Here is a 19,323-nt window from a genome sequence, read left to right as displayed (position 1 = left end):
TGGTGCGCTGCCCGCGCAGGGGGGTACTGGCAGCATGCCTGCAGGCTGCTGGGGGAACTGGCAGCCCCCATGGCACAGGGACCCGCTGCTGGATGCCTCCTGCAGTGACTGACAGGAAGGCTGGGTGCTCTCACAAGAATCAAGTCAGAATTTGTATTTTGGGCAATTTATAGCTGTGGCCTTGAAGTTTCCGGGGGTTAACAGCAGCAGTTTAGCATTGCTGCTCTGCCATGAGACTTTTTTGTCTCTATGGGGCCTTATGTCTGCATCGGGACAGTGGGCAGGGTTTGGAGATGGGGCTGAGTGTTAAGGCACTTACCTGTTCCTCAGCTACAGTGTGAGCGTGCGGGACAGTGGCACAGCTCACAGGTTTCCTGGTCTGCTACTCCTAGGAAATCTAAGACTAATTTGCTACGTGTATTTTGATGGCCTGGAAGGAAGTGGAACGCTTGTGCTAACTTAGTGAATGTAGGGTTGGATACCAAAATGTGGGGAGCATCTTGGTCTCCAGCAGGCTGGACTCTTGGAATTGCATTATTGCCAGGGCTGATGGAAAAGGAGTGCTGCAGATCTGCACGCCCAGGCCTAGAGGTAGCAGGTAAGCAAGGTTGGTAGCAGGTAAGCAAGGGTGCCGTGCTCTTGCAGAGGCCAGTCTCCCTCCATCTTGTGCAGGACCCTGCCTCTGTTGGGCAGCCACATGCTCCCAAAGGGGCCAGCGGTTTGTGCTACCACATTTCGTTTTGTTTTAAACGAAGAAAAATTATCAATAGAAAGCTGGGTTAGAGCAACTATTCAGGGAAATGCACCCATATTAGGCAGCCTAAGATGAGATGAGGAAAAATGTGTTTTGCCCTGCCCCTGCTAATGTTTCTATAAACCAATCTCTTTCTAACTCGTAATTCTTTTAGGTGACTCAAGTCACAAGCTCTTACTCTGCATTTGGTCCAGGTCCCCTTCGTTTGAACTGAGACCAGTCCAGCCACCAAGCCAGTTTAGAATCCATTAGTATGTTCAGAATTCAGAATAATCTCTCTTCCAAGTACAGACCAACTTTTCCCATAATATTTAGTGCTGTTTCACCTTCCTGAAAATACACAAATAAGAGCAATGCTGGAGTGGATTTGCTGGGTGCAGGCTCCTGGGCAGCATGGCCAACCTGGCAGAGTGGCCTGGAAGCACATGTGTTTCACGGCACGGTTTGTGTCTTGCCACCACCTGAGCACAGAGGGGAGGGAAGGAAGAGCAAGGGAACAAACTAGGATCACTACACCACAATGACAAACTCGCGTGTCTTTTATTGAAATAGTTACAACTGTAGCCCTGGAAAAAAGGTGGTGAATGCCTCGTCAGTGTTCACGTGTGAGGGAAATGGTGGTGGGGGTTGTGTTACAAGTATATACAACTTTCATCATACAAAGGCCACATCTGAGAGTTAAACACCCTGCACGTAACAAATCAAACTCTCTATACCTTGGGAAGTGGGCTCTGGGCTTCCCCCCTCTCCCCTGCTCTGGTGTTTGATGGGTGAATTGGGAGTGCTGGGCCAGCTGCCTGGCATGGTCACAGGCACCAAGCAGGTGAGCGGAGGCAGCTGATACCTGCTGGATCATTCTGCAGAGTGCCTTCTCCGCCGCCCCCCCCCCCCCCCCCCCCCCCCCCCGTGCAAGGGCTGAGCTGTGGCAGGTGTCAAGCAACTCAAGATAGAGCTATTTGCAGACACTTAGCAACTTGCAGAAGGCACTTACTCCACAAGCCCATTGTGATTCATGTATTTCTCATCCTTCACCTGCTCCCTGTTAATCTAGTAAAAGAAGCATCTCTCTGAGAAAAACGACCTTAGAAAACTTTCACATAACTTTCGAATGAAACATCCTGAACTTTTAAACTTTTGATACTTTTTCCCATCAATTTCATAATGCCTGTCAAACTACTATGGTGCTTCTGAGCATTGCTTTGAGTGGAATCACAGGGATGCTCTGAGGGTCCACTGGCTGCACCACTTTACTGGTGCAACACAAGAAGTCTGCTTAGCACACCCCTGCCTGGCACTTCTCCAAAATTAATTCTGCTGGAGCACACTGGGCCATGTACTATGCTGAACGGGAACCTGCTTCTCTGAAACAGCATCAGTGCTGTTGAAGCCTGGACAGTCTCAGCTTACGGACTGTCTGAAAACTTTCTGGCCAGATGGTGCTTTGCCTCAGCAACCACTCAACAATGTTCTTGTCAACTTCCACAAATCCTTGTCCTCATGCTAAAGCCAAATCTTGCTTAAGTCATTCTCAGCATGACTCGGAATTTGATTACTTGCCCCATCTACACTGCCTCTGGAAAGGGCCTTCTGAAATGTCACCATCCCTTACACAAATCTGATGTCACCTTTTACTAGGACTAAAATGACCAGCTACTCCCAGAGGACAGTGAAGAAGACAAATGTTCCTAGCCCTGCCAAAGCAACACTCCAAAAATCCTATATAGTAACTGTGGCTCTGTCAAACGCTAGCTTTAAGGGAGGTATGAGAAGAGAGAGTCAATGCACTATTAATTGGAAAAAATAAAAGCAATCTTGGGGTTAAAATGATATATATGCTATCTGTCAGTGAAAGCTGGGCTTTGGGCTCCGGGCTCTGTTTGGTATTTCTGGAACCCAGCCTCAGTGATGAATTCAGACTGTGAGCCAGACCACCAGGGGACAAAGGATGAGCAGAGAGAAGCAGTGGTGATTCTAGGATGGAGGTGAAGGGTCTTCCTTTGGATGAATGGTGGCAATGAACAGTGAATAATGGAGTATTTTGTGCAAGCGTAAAGGTTTTTAACTGATTCTGATGGAGTGTTTGCTGTCCCAACTCTCTGGTCATCCATATACAGCAGCAGCTGGCTGGAGAAAATAAAGCAGTTTTTCCTTTCCTGCTTTAAAAAGAAATTATTTGAGTCAGACCCTGCACAGGTCAGCTAATTCATGGACAGGGAGGGGCATTCTGGTGGCATTCAGACCACTAGACACCCAGGCAGTGAAGTCTCTTCTGTAGAAAAAGGGTATAAAGAAAAAAACACACACACGCACGCGCACACTCACCCACCCACCCCGCCTCAGCCAAAATTAATGTTAAACCCCAACTTTACATACACATTAGTGCCACTTTACACTTATTGCCCCATGCAGCCTGCTAGATTCTTCACACCCTGATCATATCTTACAGAATATTTTTATGCTGCACATAAAAAAAATATTCAGTTCTTCCACATCCATCTCCCTAGACAAATGTCTCTTCTGCAAACGCCTCTGCATCATGCTCCTCGTTGGCTCCCTCTGCCCGTTGCTGGCTCCTGAGCCACTCCACCCTGCTCCGCAGGAGTTCGTTCTCCACTGCTTCTGCCTCGGCCACAGGACAGGTCTTGGTTTCATCGTGCTTGAAATACTCCCTGACGGTGTTTCGAATGGAGGTGGGGAGGATGATGCGGATGGTGTGCCTGAATGTGTTGAAGCCCTTGCTCTGGGCTGGCGCCTGCGCCATTTCCACTGGCTTGCTCTCCAGCTCCTGGGGAGCAGAGGCACTTGGGGGGGGCTCTCTGGGCTCTGCCTGTGGGGATGGGCTCATTTGTTCGTGGTGGTAGCGCCTGGAGACAGACTGCAGGACGAGAGGGGTATTCTGCCCATAGAAAACTGTCTGGGGGATATGGACTCTCGCAGTCTGCAAGCCTTTGGAGAAGCTTTGCTCACTGCTGCTGCTGGGTGAGTCACTGCTGCTGGTGTTCACCATGTCATTCTTCTCTTCCTCTTCCACTGGAGAACCCCAACAGCTTTCTTTATTTGGCGCCACATAAAATGTTATCTTGGTGCGCTTCAGGCTTTCCTGGCTTGGAGGGCAGGAATCAACACTTTTGATGTCTACGTTCTTCACCGCCTTCTCCCTGTGCTGCTGGTGGCTGCTCTGTGGGGATCTCTTGCTGGCTGGGCTGGCAGCTGGGAGCTCAGGTTTTCTTTCCAACTCTTCAGTATAATCTTGGCTCCTGAGCCCCGGGCCAGGGCCCCCACCATAGCCCAAGTGTCTCTCCTCTTCCTCCCAGTCAATGTCAGTTCGCGGGCTTCCCACAGCAACTGTGCTGACAGATGGAGAACTTTCCCTCTCTTCAACGGAGTGACTGCTTTCTACAGCCTGGGGTTCATCCTCAGGGGAACTGTCCAGGTCACACAGATGTAAAGGCACAGGAGATGTGAAGGACTTGTGCCACCCTTTTGGGGACCTCTTGGTGATCTTGGGAGACACAGCATGAAGTCTGGCAGACGTGCCAAACATGAATGGCAGGGATGAGACGTCTGTGGGACTAATGGCCGATGACTCTGAGCAGTAGGAGAAAGCGCTGTCTAAGGAGCTGAGCGAGGAGGCAGATGGGGAGGTGGTGGCAGAGGACAGGCTAGAGAAGCTGGACCTGTTGGACAGGCTGGATTTCTGAAGGCTGAGCTGCTTCACCCTAGAGCTGGTCTGAGGTGACTGCCACAAGTTCTGCCTGGCCTTATTAACCCCAGGGCTTAGGCCTTCGTCAATCAACTTCTGGCTCTCCACCTGCAGCTGCTTGAGCCGGTGGATGTAGTCTGTATGGCTGTGCATAATGGTGGCATCGCAGCTGGATTGACGGGCCACCGGCTCGTGGCTCTGTGCGGGTAGCTGGGAGCTGAGGCAGACGCTGGGCTCTGACAAGCACCGGTCCCTGGCCAGGCTGAGTGTGCGTATTGAGCCAATGGAGCAGAAGGAGCCCTCCTCTTCCAGGAGGTCATAGCTGTCTGCGCTGGTGTTCTTCCGGGCTTTGCTCTGGTAGCAGGCTGTGATCTCACTGAAGAGGTCCCAGTCTTCCTGATCCTCACTGAGTAACAAGCTGCTGGATGGTTCAAAAAAGGCATCTGTTTCAGGGACCAGGTGGTGCTTTTGTCCTTCTGGGTCACAAGCAGAAAATTCCAGCTCATCAGAGGAATCATCATGCTGAACCAAGCCTATGCCTGGGGCAGAGAACACAAATTAATTTGCTGGAGTGGTTTGCTTCCTCAGCCTGTACAGTACCTTACAGCCAAGGCAGGGAAATACTATCAAGTCCATGGAAAAGCAAAGATGATCCACGATTTATACAGGGCTCAGAGCAGGACTGGGACCAATATAAAAAAATCTGGCTTGATGACCTGAGCTTTCACCACTGGCCTATATTCATAGGATGGTTAACAGAGACAACCTAGTCTCTTTCTGTTCAACTATTTGGTTTAGCTTTACAGAATTAAGCTGGAAGAAAAGACTGATGGGATGTGGCATTGCTAAAGGCTACACTAAATTCTTGTGATGGCTGGAATAAGTTGAGCAGCAGCCACAAAGACAGCCATCCTCAGGGACACACTGGAAGAATGCACCTCAGCCCTCTGCTTTGCCTGTGCCTGGCAGGCAAAGGGAAAGCCAACACCAACTGGTTTTCAGTGTTTTTTCTTGGAAAAGACGCGAAGAGGAAACAAACTCTTTTGCATGAGGAGTTTACCTATAAAAAGATTTTAAACACTTCCGGAAGATACAGTACCACCAGCTTACCCAGAGATTCCTCTGAGTTTTTGGGCTTCTTGTCTGGCCTTTGGAACAAGGAAGCAATGTCACCTCCAAAAATCTCTCCCGAGTTTTCAATCAGGAACTGCACTAACAAAGCCACCTGGCAAAGACATGAATTTACAGAGTCAGTTTCAGGAAAACACAGCCAGCTATATAAAGCAAGTCCAATCGGTCCCAGAACATTCCCTTTCCTTTGATAAAGGTGTAAATTCCTGCAGAACCTTTTGCCCAAGAAGCTGTTAAGAACGTGGCAAGGCATCTGTATGAGCTACACCTGGGGCGAGAATATGAGCTACATGAACTGTTACAGTTTGCTAAGCACAGCACGTTCTACAATTTTCCTTATTGTTGGTAACACCTCATAAGCGACAAGCAAGGATTCCTCCCCTCTGATGCACTGCCATGTTCATTACTTACTTTGTCCTGGCAAGATGGCTTTAGACCCAGCAGAAGTGGCAGCTGCTCCATCTTTCTTGTGCTTGCTTGACCATATGTGGGAAAGCAACCACAGCTTCCCTTTCCACCCTGGAGAAACTGAGTGGCTAAATTCCCCTACCAGCATGGGCACAGCCGCACAGGGAAAGGACCCAGCCCGGATGCCACCTGGCTTAGCACTGTCACTGATCCTGTGCCTTCCTCTAGTCAACAAAATACAGTGTCCATAAAAAGCAGTAAAAGGGGAAGGCACGCACGAGGCCAAACCCGTGAAAAATTACCTTTTTTGTAGACCTGCTTTCCTCTTCAGGCCCCATGGGACTGGGTAGCCACAGCATATTGGGTGCTATGCAAAGAGCCAGGTTAAAGGCATTCATCTGATTCACGCCAGAGTTCTGCTCAATATGATGGAGGACTCCAAAGAGGTGTCTGAGTAAGATGAGGTTGGCTTCTGGAAGCTGGTTGACCAGACTGTTCAGGGAGTGGGAACAATGGAAAATCTTGCCATTCACAAAAATCTGCTCTTCAGATGTAACAATTTGCCTCCCAAAGCTTTTGCCCCCTTCTGCCCTTTTGTAACCAGTCTGAGACATTCACATTTGATAATGAAGTAAGGCTGCATTGCTCCCCTCCACCGACTTAGGTGAGAGCCACAGCTCTACATCCCCATTGCCCACCCGCCCTCACTGCCTGCTCCCAGACCTGGAGGCACCAAGGGACTTGAGTCAAGAATGTGTGGGTAGAAGTCCACAATGCCCTAACAAAACAATGACTGCCCAGCGGAGATGCACACAGCTGCAGGCCAGCAGCACACGAGGTGATGCCACTGCCTGTGCCCCATGCGATAGAGCCCATGGAGGGAGGAGACCCAGGCCAAATGGTAAGGTGCAAACCCATTTTTCTTATCAAACAAGAAGAGGTTTGATACACTGCATATCCCACGGGATGCTGATGACAGACTATTTGTGCTAAGGGCAGCAGCCTCAAGGCAGTGAAGCTGATTTCAAGGTCCCAGCCCCCACCTTGGCATCAGGGCTATTTCTTTTAACTGCCAATATGATGATCAGCTTCATTTTGTGCACATAAGAAAAAAAGTGACCGCTGTTAAGGATCTAAGGCCACTAACATTTGATGTACTCCTGCTGGCTGAACTATTGCGCTTTTTCAGTTTGGTGGTTCTGGTAATTCGAACTGGTCATCAGAAAAGAATTTTCTAATGACATTTTTTGGGGTCAGAAACGTTAACAATGTTCATAAAAGACCACTGAAAGGAACATGTTCTGACCAGTGACACTGGCAATCAGCAGTAGCTCTAACTGTGGCCTGGAGCATTGCCAGGAGTCTCCCAGAAGATGAAGTTTACGTTTAGGGCTATATGCTCCCCTCTTCTTCCACCAAAAGAAGCTTTTACAAAGGCTTTTACGAACCTTTTGATGGCTTCAATCTTATGTGCCCGATTTTCCGTGTCCACAGCTTCCATCCACAGTCCGTGCATGTCTGAGGATAGAACACTGTCAGGTATATTTCGGAGAAAATCCTGAATTAAATATATATATGCAGAGCAGTCTGGTCAGTTTTGAATTCTTTGTTTTGGTTTCACCATGCATATAGTCATTGTTTATTCATATTAAGCACATGATAAAACAAGACCTGACACAAATGCATTTCTCTTGCCCCCCGTCCCCTGCCCCCCCCTGCCACCCACAACTGTTCTGCTCCTGCAAGGCAGCCGCCAGCCCTTGTGCCCTGCCCCTTCTCCAGAGCAGGACTCAGCTCTGCTGCTGCAGACAAAAGACTCAAACCTACGGCTGCGCATAATTCTGTTTGAAACATTTCTCAGCTATGAGGGTTGCTGTTGTTTTTTTTCTCAGGGGTCTATTTAACCACTTAATATATATCTTGTGTTGGAAAGTGACTGAATATCCTCCTGGTCCACAGCTTTTTGTATTAGGTCAACAAGAGCAAGAGACAGGGACGTTTTTTGATACTTCAGGTGCCTGAATTATTCTGACCAGATTTAACTGCCAGTGCAAAAGATAGGCTTTTTCTTACTAAAACTTGGGTCTGACCCTAAGCTTCATGCCCCATGCACCACAACCCCTCTGCTTGGATGCGGCAGCTATTTTCCGTCTTGCTTACTGGCTGATGAGAGGGTGAAGGCTTAGGATCTAGATAGCAGAGGCCAGCTCCTTTGAGTATGGCCTCTCTGTTTGAGGGGGATGCAGATCAGTTGCAGTTAAATAGCACAAGTCCTCCTGTATCTCCCTGCAGTCTCTTCTGTGTGTCCAGGAAGGACAAAGCATCTGTGCTACTGCCACCAAAGGGCTTCATGCCTACGTCAACGCAGCATCTGAACTGCTGAGTCCAGACTCTGGCATGTTATTTGGCACTGTACAGATACCATGGTTATTTTGGAGGCAGACCTTGCTGTATCTCCTGCTGGAGGCTGTTTTATACGGGAAGGTGCAAAATGGAAAACTGGCCTGAGGGCCACTGCGTGAAAACAAGCACCTCTGTGCACATAAATGGACTAAGCCATCAGGTGAGAATGTGCCTTGCTGGCAAATGCCTTCTGTTCCCACCCAAACCTTTCCTACCAGTTAAGAGTCAAGTTGTCTCCTTAAAGAAGGAAGGTACCATTAGCCCAGACAGCTGAGTTACTTGGCCAAACATACCGTGATGACAGCTGCAGCCACAAAGACTGACTCTCCATCCACTTGGACATCATCTCCAGAATTCAGCTTCTCTTTCAGTTCCTTGCAAGTCTTGGCATTGGCAGAACGTCTGAAAATGCCTCTGGTAGAGGGACCCTCGTGGTACAGAAGGAGCAGCATATCCTAAGAGAAATCCCAGTTGTACTTAAGAGCCTAACACTTTATCCTGTTGTTTGGTATATCATACCTCACATATTATAACATAATTAGCATAAGACCTAGTCAGTACTGGGAAGAGGACAGACATAGGAGAGCTTTATCATGATTTAACCAGGGATGAGAGCCCACCAGCTAAATCGCAGGTACAGTTCATATGGGTATGCTTATCCTGTGGCAAGTGTGAGCCTGTGGGCTCTTGCAGTGAACGAGGTCTAGGCTATGTAGCATGGCATAGTCCACTGACATTGCTCCTTGTCAGCTTCTGATTACCTGGTTGGAGACACACACTGGAACGGGACAGACATCTGTGCACGAAGTGATTTGGATTACACAGGAGAGGGATGCTCTCACTCTTGTTACTGAACTAGATGTGAATCACCAGCAAATGATGGTCTTTTTCCCCATTCAATCCTCATAAATACTACAAGTGACTTTAAATTCTGGGCTAAACACATCAAGTTTATGTCAGGACGAACAGTACAGGCTGCTCCTTACCATGATTGGCTTGGGAAGGATCCCGTCAGGACAGACAGAGGACAGAGACAGACCGAAGAGCTTCCGTGGGGTGGTAGGGGACTGCGATGGAGGGCTGTTTGTGGGGGTGTTGGTGCTGCGGCGCAGGGCCCAGTCAATCAGGGACTTCTTCCTCTTGGTGTGCTTCTGCAGTGACTCTGAAAGAAAACACAGACCTCTGTTACACACCCATCTGTCCTTCCTACTGGCCAGAGAATGACCTACAGAGCTCCCAGCAGAGCAAGGACTTTCAACCATCATGTCTTTAATAACCACACTCTTAATGGGGATGGCCAGATAACATACAGCCACGAAACCACTTGTTCATCTCTCAACCATCAGCAAAACTCTTCCTCAATCACTGTTCTTCAGGGAACCCTCCTGTTTGTGCAATGTAAGAATGGCTTGCAATTGAAAGGCAGTTGAAGACTGAAAGCTAATTCTGAACATTGCACAGACAAATTAGCCCCTCTGCAATCTCTTCCTCTTTGCATACAATCAGCTACAAGAGCAACTCTGGGATATGTGTACGATGCTAGGAATAGTTTGGCACTGCCACGGAAAGTGGCAAAGTCTCTGCCTGGTTGCAATGCACTCCTGCTGCCCCTACCTCTCCTCAGCTGCACTGGAGCTTGGAGCCGAGGTTTCAGGACAAATTGACGCTGTTTTTCCTTTGGCAGCTGATCAAAGAAGGAAGCCTTTGTCCCATCAGCCAGGAGGGTGTTATTGTTGCTTCCTTGTTGCTGGTCAGCAGAGTCCCGGATATAGTTCAATGCGATGCTGAAAGGATGCTCGTGCCCTGTTGAGCAAAGAGTTGTATTAAGAGCACGCAAAGATGCAGAGCTATGTGAAAACAGCTCCAGATCTGGACAGAGGAAGAAGCAGCCACATCCAATGGCTCCCACTGCAGCTGGGCCTCTAAGTGATGCTGCTCAAAACCTCCACCTGCGGTCTAAAGAGGCCAGGGCACATCTATGCATATATATAACCACTGCTTTACAGATAAGTTCCTCCAGTTAAACATGGACAGCCACTCTTCATTAGGTCTCCAGAACATTATGTATTAACATTATTAACCTTAGCTCTCCAGAACATCACGCAGCAAAGCACTATTAACTGGGTTTTAGCCCTTGTTAATAGGCTTATGGGCCCCACTGCACTAACAAAATACTGCAAGCATTGCTCTGTGTAGGACCTAGCTTGCTATGACAGTTCAGTATGCATTGGACGAATACAAAAAGCATGTGCCACAACAACTTGGAAAGCACCCACAAATAAACATGTGCAGTCTAAAGAGCCCCAGAATAATAGTCTTACTATGACAACACATGGTCTTTAGAGCAAGACCTCTTTAATAAAACAACATGCATAAACTTCCTTGGAGAGCCTGGGGATGTATTTATTGGGTTATTACTGAAAACACAGTGCAGAGTTAATGCAGAGATTACTCACTTGACATAACTAAGCAGTATCCTACAGGGCAAAACAGTATGAGCAATGGCTGCACCACTGGCTGACCACATCTGTCAGAGAAGCAAGGAGCAGTTTAGATGCATCTGCCAGCTTTGGTTTAGATGCTGCATAAATCAGCGCATTTCCTTGCTTCCTCTCTGGCAGATTGTACAGTTAATCTTACATTTTGCTGTCTTGTTCTTGCCAATAATCCACAAATAAAAACTATTATTATTGTTAGTGTTATTGGAAAACTCCAGCTTTGGTGATCTCCATGATGAACAGTTAGGACTTAACAGACAAAATTCAGTGGTTTATTTTAAAATGTTTCTTGTATTTCTGAAATCATCTCCTACAGATCTCCATCACTGTCCTCTGTTGTGACTGTCCTCAAATCCCTCTACATACACACCTACTTTCCAAGCCTCAGTAGTTTCTAAAGCCTAAACACAAACTGTTAAAAAAGAAAGTTTTCAAATAAAGAGCCTGCAGAGGGCATTGCCTCAAGCAGCCCACATGGGCTTGTGCGATCAGATCAGTACTGGCTTAAGGTGGCAATTCAGAGCACAATGTTAAGAAGCCACATGCAACAAATTGGGTTTTTAATGACATGACACCTTCCGTGGAAAACAGTTCCCTTATTTGTGAACTGAAACACAATGAAAGCTAAATAAATACCAAAAAAGTAGGATAAACCTGTTAGCTTCTGAACTAGAGGCAAAAAGGTCACCAATGGATCCATCTAAAAATTCTGCTTCATTCAGCTGCCAAAGTATTTTCCTCTGGACTGAGCACGTTCTTGCTGCAGTCAGAACTGTCAGGTTCTGACAGAACCTGAAGGCAAAGTGCTCAAGAGGTGTCAGGAGCTGTGCTGCCTGAAGGACATCAGTGGATGTTTCTGTCACAGGTAGCGAAGGTGGGCTGAGGCTGCCCCAGACCACATGCATTGCCTGTGAGAAGACTGCAAAGCTGAGCAGGAGAGGATGACCAGCCTCCAAGCATGTAGCTCTGCAAGCTCATACCAGCAGCCACCGGGCTGGGACTGGGCTTTGAGGCATGTCTACCCTGACGTTACATCTGCTGCATAGGAAGAACTTCTCAGGCTGGCCTAAAAAATCTCCCATATATTTGAAGCATCTGCTGAAAAGTGTCATGGGCTCCCATCCAGAAATTCACAGATTTGCTTGGAAAAGGGAGGTATGTGTGAAGGTCTTCAAAGGCGTCACCTTGTGTTGATTAAATGTGGATCCTGAGACGATAAAAACCAAGTGACACCTTGCATCAGCTTGATGTCACATCTCACATCAGCAGCGGTTCCCTTACCATTTGCTTTTTTAAGCGAAGAGTGCAACATTTGAGATGTGCCTCTGTCACACACCCCTGTATCATTTATCACTTGTTCCTGTGGTGCTAGAATTGAGGGAGAATGGGAAAGCTCTTACCAATGAGAGGGTAAGCCGTGTCGTCTTTTCCTGAGATCACCCAGAGGTGGTGCTCACTTGTTCTGCCCTGGCGGTTAGGGAACACAGGAGAGAAAAATATTAGGTGAAGGGGGCCAGGGTGAGGGTCCATGAGGTTCACTCTACTCAAAAAGCAACAGACAGCAGCAGAGGGCTGAACAGACCAAGGGGTCAGACATGCACTGAGTGCTATGGACTGGAAGGGGAAAGCTTCAGGAGAAGGCTAAGAGCCAGCAGGATGCAAACCCACATGATGGTTTCCTGGCCTATTTCAGCAGTATGTTCCACAACCTTCCGCAGTATTAAACTACTGGAAGATTGTCAAAACTACCTGTTGAACACTGCAACGGGTAAGGCTGCACCACTGCAACGGGTAAGGCTGCACCACTGCAATGGGTAAGGCTCATCTGATAACATCACGGATTTGTTCAGTATTTCATGGCTGTATTAACAATGCTTTGACAAGCTTGCCTCAATCCTAGTGCAGGATTGCAAGCATCGAAGTCTTTAGGACTTTATTATACAAGGTTTGGACTTAATGCAGGCATGTAACCATGTCTGTGTTTCTAATACTTGGCACCCACACATGTTGCTTCACCTTGTAGTCCAGAGAGTACTAACAACTTACTACTTAGCTACAGCAAATCTAGACTTCTCCACATCTGCACTGCCCTGCAAACCAGATACTGCCAGCCTCCTTAGCTAAGATCCTTCAGATACGCAACGGCCACTTACAGGGAGTCCAAGCTGTAGAAGGGTCTTCTTAATCACACTCTCTGCACTTTCCACATTGGACACATTGACTGCAGTAGTCTAGAAAAGAAAAGAGAGAAAACAGAGGAAGCTAATTTGGTTGCAGTTTCTTGTGGCTTGAAAATCTGAGGAATACATCACTCATCTGTCTATCAACTGACTTTAATAAATGTCCATGGTTAGAAGAGTTGTACTAATTTGAACTACACTGAATCACTGTTAAAGGTGATGGCTATACATTGTGAAAATGGTTCTGTGCTACTTCTTCTACTGTGGGTTTTATTATACCATCCAAAGATTCTGTCCAATATTTCTACTGGTAGGAGGTGTTCAGATGCTGTATTTGATCATGTCAGTATCTGACTGATGGTAGTGCCACTGTCAGTCTGAAGGGTGAACACGGCACAACACTAATAAAGCATGAGTGTCTGGGGTCACGCTCTGAGGGAGAAGTCCCCAGAAGGTAAATGTGAGCCACCAAGCTTGGCATGAAGACTAGAAATGTATTCTATTAATATGAAGAGGCTAGGACACATCCCAGTAAATTAATTCAAGAGAACACACCAGTGACTACTTAATGATCAATATCCTCAACTTACTGCACTAAAAATAGAAATGACTGGGCACCCAAGCACAAGCCATCGCTAATTATGAAGTGAAGTAGAAGGAAAAGAGAAAAGAAGCCAGAGGCCAAGAATAATCTTAAGAATGAACCGCTCTTTGGTAAGGGTCTGGCTACCTTCTGATTTCCCAAACTAAAACCTTCTGAGTGGGCTTCCAGTGGGAAGGATAAGAATACCATCTAAAACCTTTTCAAATATGACTTGAATTTTAAACAGGAATAGCAGCAGTAGCACCACAGCCCTGCCTTCCCACCCCTACCCCACAGACCTCCATGTAGCCTTGGTCTGATAAGCAGGTTCTTGGCTTTACTTACAGAAGAACAGTTGTCAGCATCCAGCACGTAGATCTGAAGGTTTAGATTCTTTGGATATTCGTTCTGTTTTACCTCACTGATGTGCCTGAAAGTAAAAGAAAAGGGGAGGGAACATCATTTCCCAACCAAACTTGCGAAGGACTGTAAGATCTGGATCCAAGAGGTCCAAGAGACTTGCTCCTTAGGGACTACAATAAATACAGATTAATTATGACAGTAACAATAACATGCAATGTTCACAGTGTGGTCACATGCCCTTCTTTATCTTTCTTGAGGCCCCAGACTAGCAAAACTCCACATGGCAGTACTTTAATGCAGATATATGTGCCTAGCATAACACCTTCCAGCATCCTTACCATCATTACTGTTCTCCAGAAATGAAATTCTCTTCTCCTCCCTGTACCTATATAAGCACTTCTGCCCTGATGTTAGTGGAAACAACATATAAAAACATAACGTGAAAAAGAAACAACTGTAGCCTCTAGATGCCATGAAATACAAACGTTTGTTCAAATCAAAAAATATCTGAATCAGTAACACTTGTGACGTTTCCACAGCGATTAGCAAAGTCAACCTCCAGCTCCAAAGGAAAAAAGGTGCTCCAGTGTTATCTTCTAGTGGACTTAGTCTTTTCTGGACTTTTAACACCAGTTGTGCTTTCACCCAGAGGCTTCTACATTCAGGTTTCAAAAGTGGATTTTTCACACAGTAGCTAGACACTTAATGTGCTGAAAACCAGAGAGCAGTCTGACACCTAGCACGACAAATTTCTCTGAGGACTGTCGAGGAACCACCTAGGAGGAGGATGGAAGGAGGGTTACTTACCACAGTAATGCTGACAACCATCGTTCCTTCACGTCAGCTGAGCTGAAGATAAAAAGGGAGGCAGATCATCAAACAAGTGCTGAGTGGATAACAGCCTTTGGAAACTCTACCCAATTTCATTTATATATAGCTGTAAGTCAAAGTTCCTTCCTGCAAAGCCCTGGAACAAAAGCACTCCTTTCCTGCTTCTGTCCTATTTTAACAAATAACAAAAACAATAATAACAAAAAAATCCCAACAACAAACTGGACTACATTTCCTGCCCAGGCTGGTGAGTGCTCAGGTAAGGGACAAGTATCTTTCTGTGATGCTGGAGTGAACTCATCTTGTGGGCCCTTATTATTTCTGCAGTGATCTTTAATTGCTATTTTCTTTCTCCTGTTATTTCCTTCCCAGTGTCTGCTTTCCTACAAGCTTCTGCTGCCAACATGGGTTATGCTGTTGAGTTTGGACTAAGACATAAACAGCAGCTTGTGTGTCAGAACATGAATCCCAATCAGGAACGCATCACCCGGGAGACACATCCAGACCCTTGGAAATGATGAGACAGCATGTAAGAAACCATGGTACAGTTCCCATTTCTTTTTCCACCAAGGTAGCTGTCCTACAGACGGAAAACCATCAGCACAGATTAGCACGTCCGAGCTGGGCCAACAGAACCCCTGAGGACAGAGCGACCCTTGAAGTCTGCTGGCCTCTCTACTTTGCAAAGGAGAGTACAAAGCAGAGATGCCTGAGCCAGCAGTGACCTGAGCTCCCTGTGGATATACCAGCTCTAGATTCAATTTAGCCGGGCTAGACTGATCTCCAGGTAATAAAAAGCTCACCGGCTTTTTGGTGAGCCTTATTAACTTAGGCACAACATTGGGACAACCTTTGAGATGGCATCTGGGCGTGAACAGGCTACTCTCTAGGGTGCTCCATGCTTCCCTGCATTTCTATTTTTGGGGTTAGCAAGGGCTAAGCAAGCTCTGGCCTATGCTGCTGGCACAGACCCATCTTGAAGAACCCTTCCATTTCTGTAGTCTGTTGCCGTGGGCTTGGGACATCCTGGCAGACAGCTGCAGGAGGAAGGTTTGCCCAGGAGCTGCCCATGCTACCCTCAGGGTGGATAAAGGACTTAATCCTGTCGCAAGGCCATCTGGCATTTTTCATTGAAATAACTAACATGTCCTTCGAAATGAAAAATTCTCAAACTAGGGCTAATCTACAGAAATGGCTGTTGGCAGGTGCTGAAACAACACTCTTGTAGGTTACGTGATGACACATTTGCTATGGCAGGTGTGGCTGTGATGTTCCCAGATGCTCTGCAGCAGGGTTAGCCCTTGCTATAAACAACACTTGCGAGCGCTGGTCCTCTAAAAGGCTCTTGGGGACCAACCTGCAGATATCTAAGATGACTGTCTCCCAACATTTAAGTTTTTAGCACACTGTTTAACATGAGTGGAACTCCCCTCTCTGCTCAATGGGGAGAAGGGCTGCAGCAGAGTTCAGGGCCCTACAGCCTCGGTCATTGCTCCGCTTGACATGTGGGAGACTTGGGCAGCTGCCAGGCTGCTGGGGGAGGGAGGTCTGGTGCCTGGTGACATACCTGAAGGTGACAACATAGTTGGTGGTAGGCCAGCCAATGACAAACGAATTCTCCAGATCCATCTTTTTCTCTGTCACTTCGCTGAGACTGGTGCCAGTCCACACTTCACTCAGAGGCACCTGCTTTTTCAGCTTCAGGCTGGAGGAGGACCTGCAATTCAAATTACAGATTTCTCAGGCCAGATCTCAACATCTAGACCTTCAGAATCTGGTCATGTCACCTTCCAGTCATGCAGATCCAGTGACAGCAACAAGCCCCACCCTGTCCCCCGAACTAAATGTCTGGACATGGGGAGGTACTACAAGAAAGTTTTGCAAGTAGATTTTGGGGTTGGTGGCAGCAGTGGGACAGCTGTGGCTTAGGGCAATGTGAGTGGCCAGAGCCATCATGCAGGTAAATGGTGATTTAGGCTAATTACTGTCTATGCTAATAACTGAAGTCACCTAAGCTCTTAATTTAGGTGTGGCAGAAGTAGCCACGCCAGAAGGCAGTTTTCTGTCCTTACTGCCTCTTGCCCTCATGCTGTTTCTTCAAGAAGCCACATAAAGGAAAAGGCAAAACCAATCAGACAATGTTTCCTTCTGGAAAATGGAGCAACATTAATATGAAGAGGAATTTCTGGAGGTAAAAGTCTTCATAAAGAAGACTTGTTTTGATGCTTGCTCCACAAATAGCTCTGAGCCTAGCTTCAACAGCACATACTGGGGAGATGGAGCGACTGTGAATTCCTCTTACTTCGACTTGGCGATGACCAGCACATCACTGAACAAGATCAAATGTCTTTCCTGTGTCTGCAGGCCCACGGTTAGCTGTACTCGCTCGTCCAGGATGAAAGTGGAGCCTGGGCTGCTGAACACCCCACTTGGCAGCCCATTGTCTGAATGGGAAGAGGAAAGGGTGGTTTCCCTGGAGGAGGAAGATAAATCATAAGACGTCAGAAGCTTTTCTAACAAGGGTTTGTGGTTTGACACAGGTGACTGCTTTGGAACAGCCCGACAGCCCCATGCCTCCCCCAGCACTGCCCCTATTACTCTCAATTATGAACTGCATTTGCCTGCCTTTTCCTAGTCAATTCTACCAGCCTCAGGCAGATGGAAAACTGCCTAAATGCTCACACCAAATCTGAGGGGGTTAAGCTGCTGAAACATTCATTTTTGAGTCATTTCTCACTCAGGTCGAATACTTATTTCCTGCACGTGTGTGTGAGCTATGACTCAAAAAGAACATGGAAAAAACATGTCTCATGGCACCGCTCAGCCTACACGGGCAAGGACTGCCATTTCTGCATGTTTGCCATCTGCACTGAACAGCTTGTCAATGCACGGTTTGCAACACAAAGGAAATGAACTGCATGTACTCATTAATTCCAGCCATCTGATTCTGGCTTGCCTGGCTGCAATCCAGCACCTTCTTTCTAGATGCGAGATAGATGTAGCTGCTGGCCATTTCCCAAAAACTCCGACGGTTTTTGCCATCGTTGGGATTGAACCAGATCCTTTACGCTATCCCCAGCTGGAAGTGCCCTGCCAAGTGCTCATTTCCCCTCTTGCCTCTCTGCACCCTCTGAGCACCCTCCCAGCGCTGCTCCTGGCTTGGGCTGGCAGTGCTGGCAGCACAACAGCTCCCACCGGCTTTTCCTGGGTCTGTGCAGGTAGGATTGTGCTGAATGAACAAGCAATAGTTCTTTGCTGAGCCTTGCTCAAAGGCCATGTTCATGTGCCCGACCCTGACTGAATTAGCTAACCTCTGAGACATGGCCCCAGATTTATGTAGATAGAAAAACCCCCAGAAATCCTCCTGTCTCTACACGTAGGCAAAAATGTGTGTCCTGCCTGCAGGCAAGGACACATGCAGAAGAGATACCTTCCCTCCACCCTCAGCACTACGAATCTAGTCTCAGGGCAGACTCTACACAAACCAATGAAAAAAACACATGAGCTTTAAGGGTAATATTTTTGACATTGTTAGTCTTAACTTAGTTTCCACTGGCTTTGTAATTGGGCCTCTTTGATTTCACGGGAGTGAGTTTAGAGCCAGCCAGTAGCCGCTTTTCTAAAATCGTCCACCAGTCACAGAACACCCGCACTCCTGCAAGCAGAAATTCCCTCTCCCCTCCTCACCACTCCACAGCCACTGACAAGCGCATTCTAGGCTTCTCCACCTGTTGCATCTATGAGTGAGAAGCTAAAATCACCTTTAAACTTGATACTGAAAGCTTTCCACGTGTGTCAATTGAGCAGTGGAAGCCACACCACCTCACAACCTCGGCAGTGGATTTCCTAAAGCTGGAGGAGTTACACAGCTTTGTAAACACCACAGCAGGAGAGCAAAAAAATCTCACCAATACTCTGGTGGCCTAAGCAAGGATGGCATTGTACCAGCTCCCCTCTATAGCAATCCATCATGAGAAATGTTTAAAGCCTCCCTCCCTCATGAGGATATTCTCCAGTCCAAGTCAAGAATTTGTTTCTCTCTACTTTTTTTAGTGCAGTTTAGGGGGGGAGGGATGACAAAGAAGCCACATAACTCGGTCAGAAGACAACCAAACAAAAATCAGTTCTGCCCTTTCTATTAAATGATTCTCCACGACTTGACCCCACACACTTGTTTCAGAAAAGCAGGATGCACTGTGCATCAGTTACCAATGCTGTGATAGAAAAGGGGTATTCTTCAGGAGGGCTGGTCCAGAACAAAATGTCAATCAGTTTAGTTTTTCTTACAAAGAAAGAAAAAAATACCAAATTAAACAAATCCCTGAGAAAATGTTTTTTGTAAGATTGCCACCAAAGCAAGGCAGCAAAGAGCATGTCATCCCCTTATCTGTGTCTGGTAGTTACAGGGTGCTGCAGGAGGAAGAGGGCTCAGCTCCCACTGAAGGACCAAGGGAGATGGGCTCATGGCC

At 47.2% G+C, this 19,323-nt stretch overlaps 1 protein-coding gene across 1 annotated transcript in view; it reads right to left on the bottom strand.

Moving 5' to 3' along the window:
- Positions 1-1,275: 1,275 nt before the first annotated feature.
- Positions 1,276-19,323, bottom strand: part of LOC101916736 (rho GTPase-activating protein 20-like) — a 39,683-nt gene continuing 21,635 nt past the window's right edge. Inside the window, exons 3-15 of the mRNA XM_055818169.1 lie at positions 17,157-17,327; positions 16,422-16,571; positions 14,831-14,872; positions 14,006-14,090; positions 13,051-13,128; positions 12,298-12,364; positions 10,014-10,202; positions 9,386-9,561; positions 8,693-8,854; positions 7,445-7,554; positions 6,299-6,488; positions 5,568-5,682; positions 1,276-4,996 (exon numbers count right to left, since the gene is read on the bottom strand). Coding sequence (XP_055674144.1) covers positions 3,255-4,996; positions 5,568-5,682; positions 6,299-6,488; positions 7,445-7,554; positions 8,693-8,854; positions 9,386-9,561; positions 10,014-10,202; positions 12,298-12,364; positions 13,051-13,128; positions 14,006-14,090; positions 14,831-14,872; positions 16,422-16,571; positions 17,157-17,327 — 3,277 coding nt within the window. The 3' untranslated portion in view covers positions 1,276-3,254. The remainder of the gene's footprint in view (positions 4,997-5,567; positions 5,683-6,298; positions 6,489-7,444; positions 7,555-8,692; positions 8,855-9,385; positions 9,562-10,013; positions 10,203-12,297; positions 12,365-13,050; positions 13,129-14,005; positions 14,091-14,830; positions 14,873-16,421; positions 16,572-17,156; positions 17,328-19,323) is intronic.

The sequence above is a fragment of the Falco peregrinus genome, chromosome 13 (genome assembly GCF_023634155.1).
Source record: "Falco peregrinus isolate bFalPer1 chromosome 13, bFalPer1.pri, whole genome shotgun sequence".
NCBI classification, from domain to species: Eukaryota; Metazoa; Chordata; class Aves; order Falconiformes; family Falconidae; genus Falco; species Falco peregrinus.
This window is presented reverse-complemented; position numbering and strand designations above follow the sequence as displayed.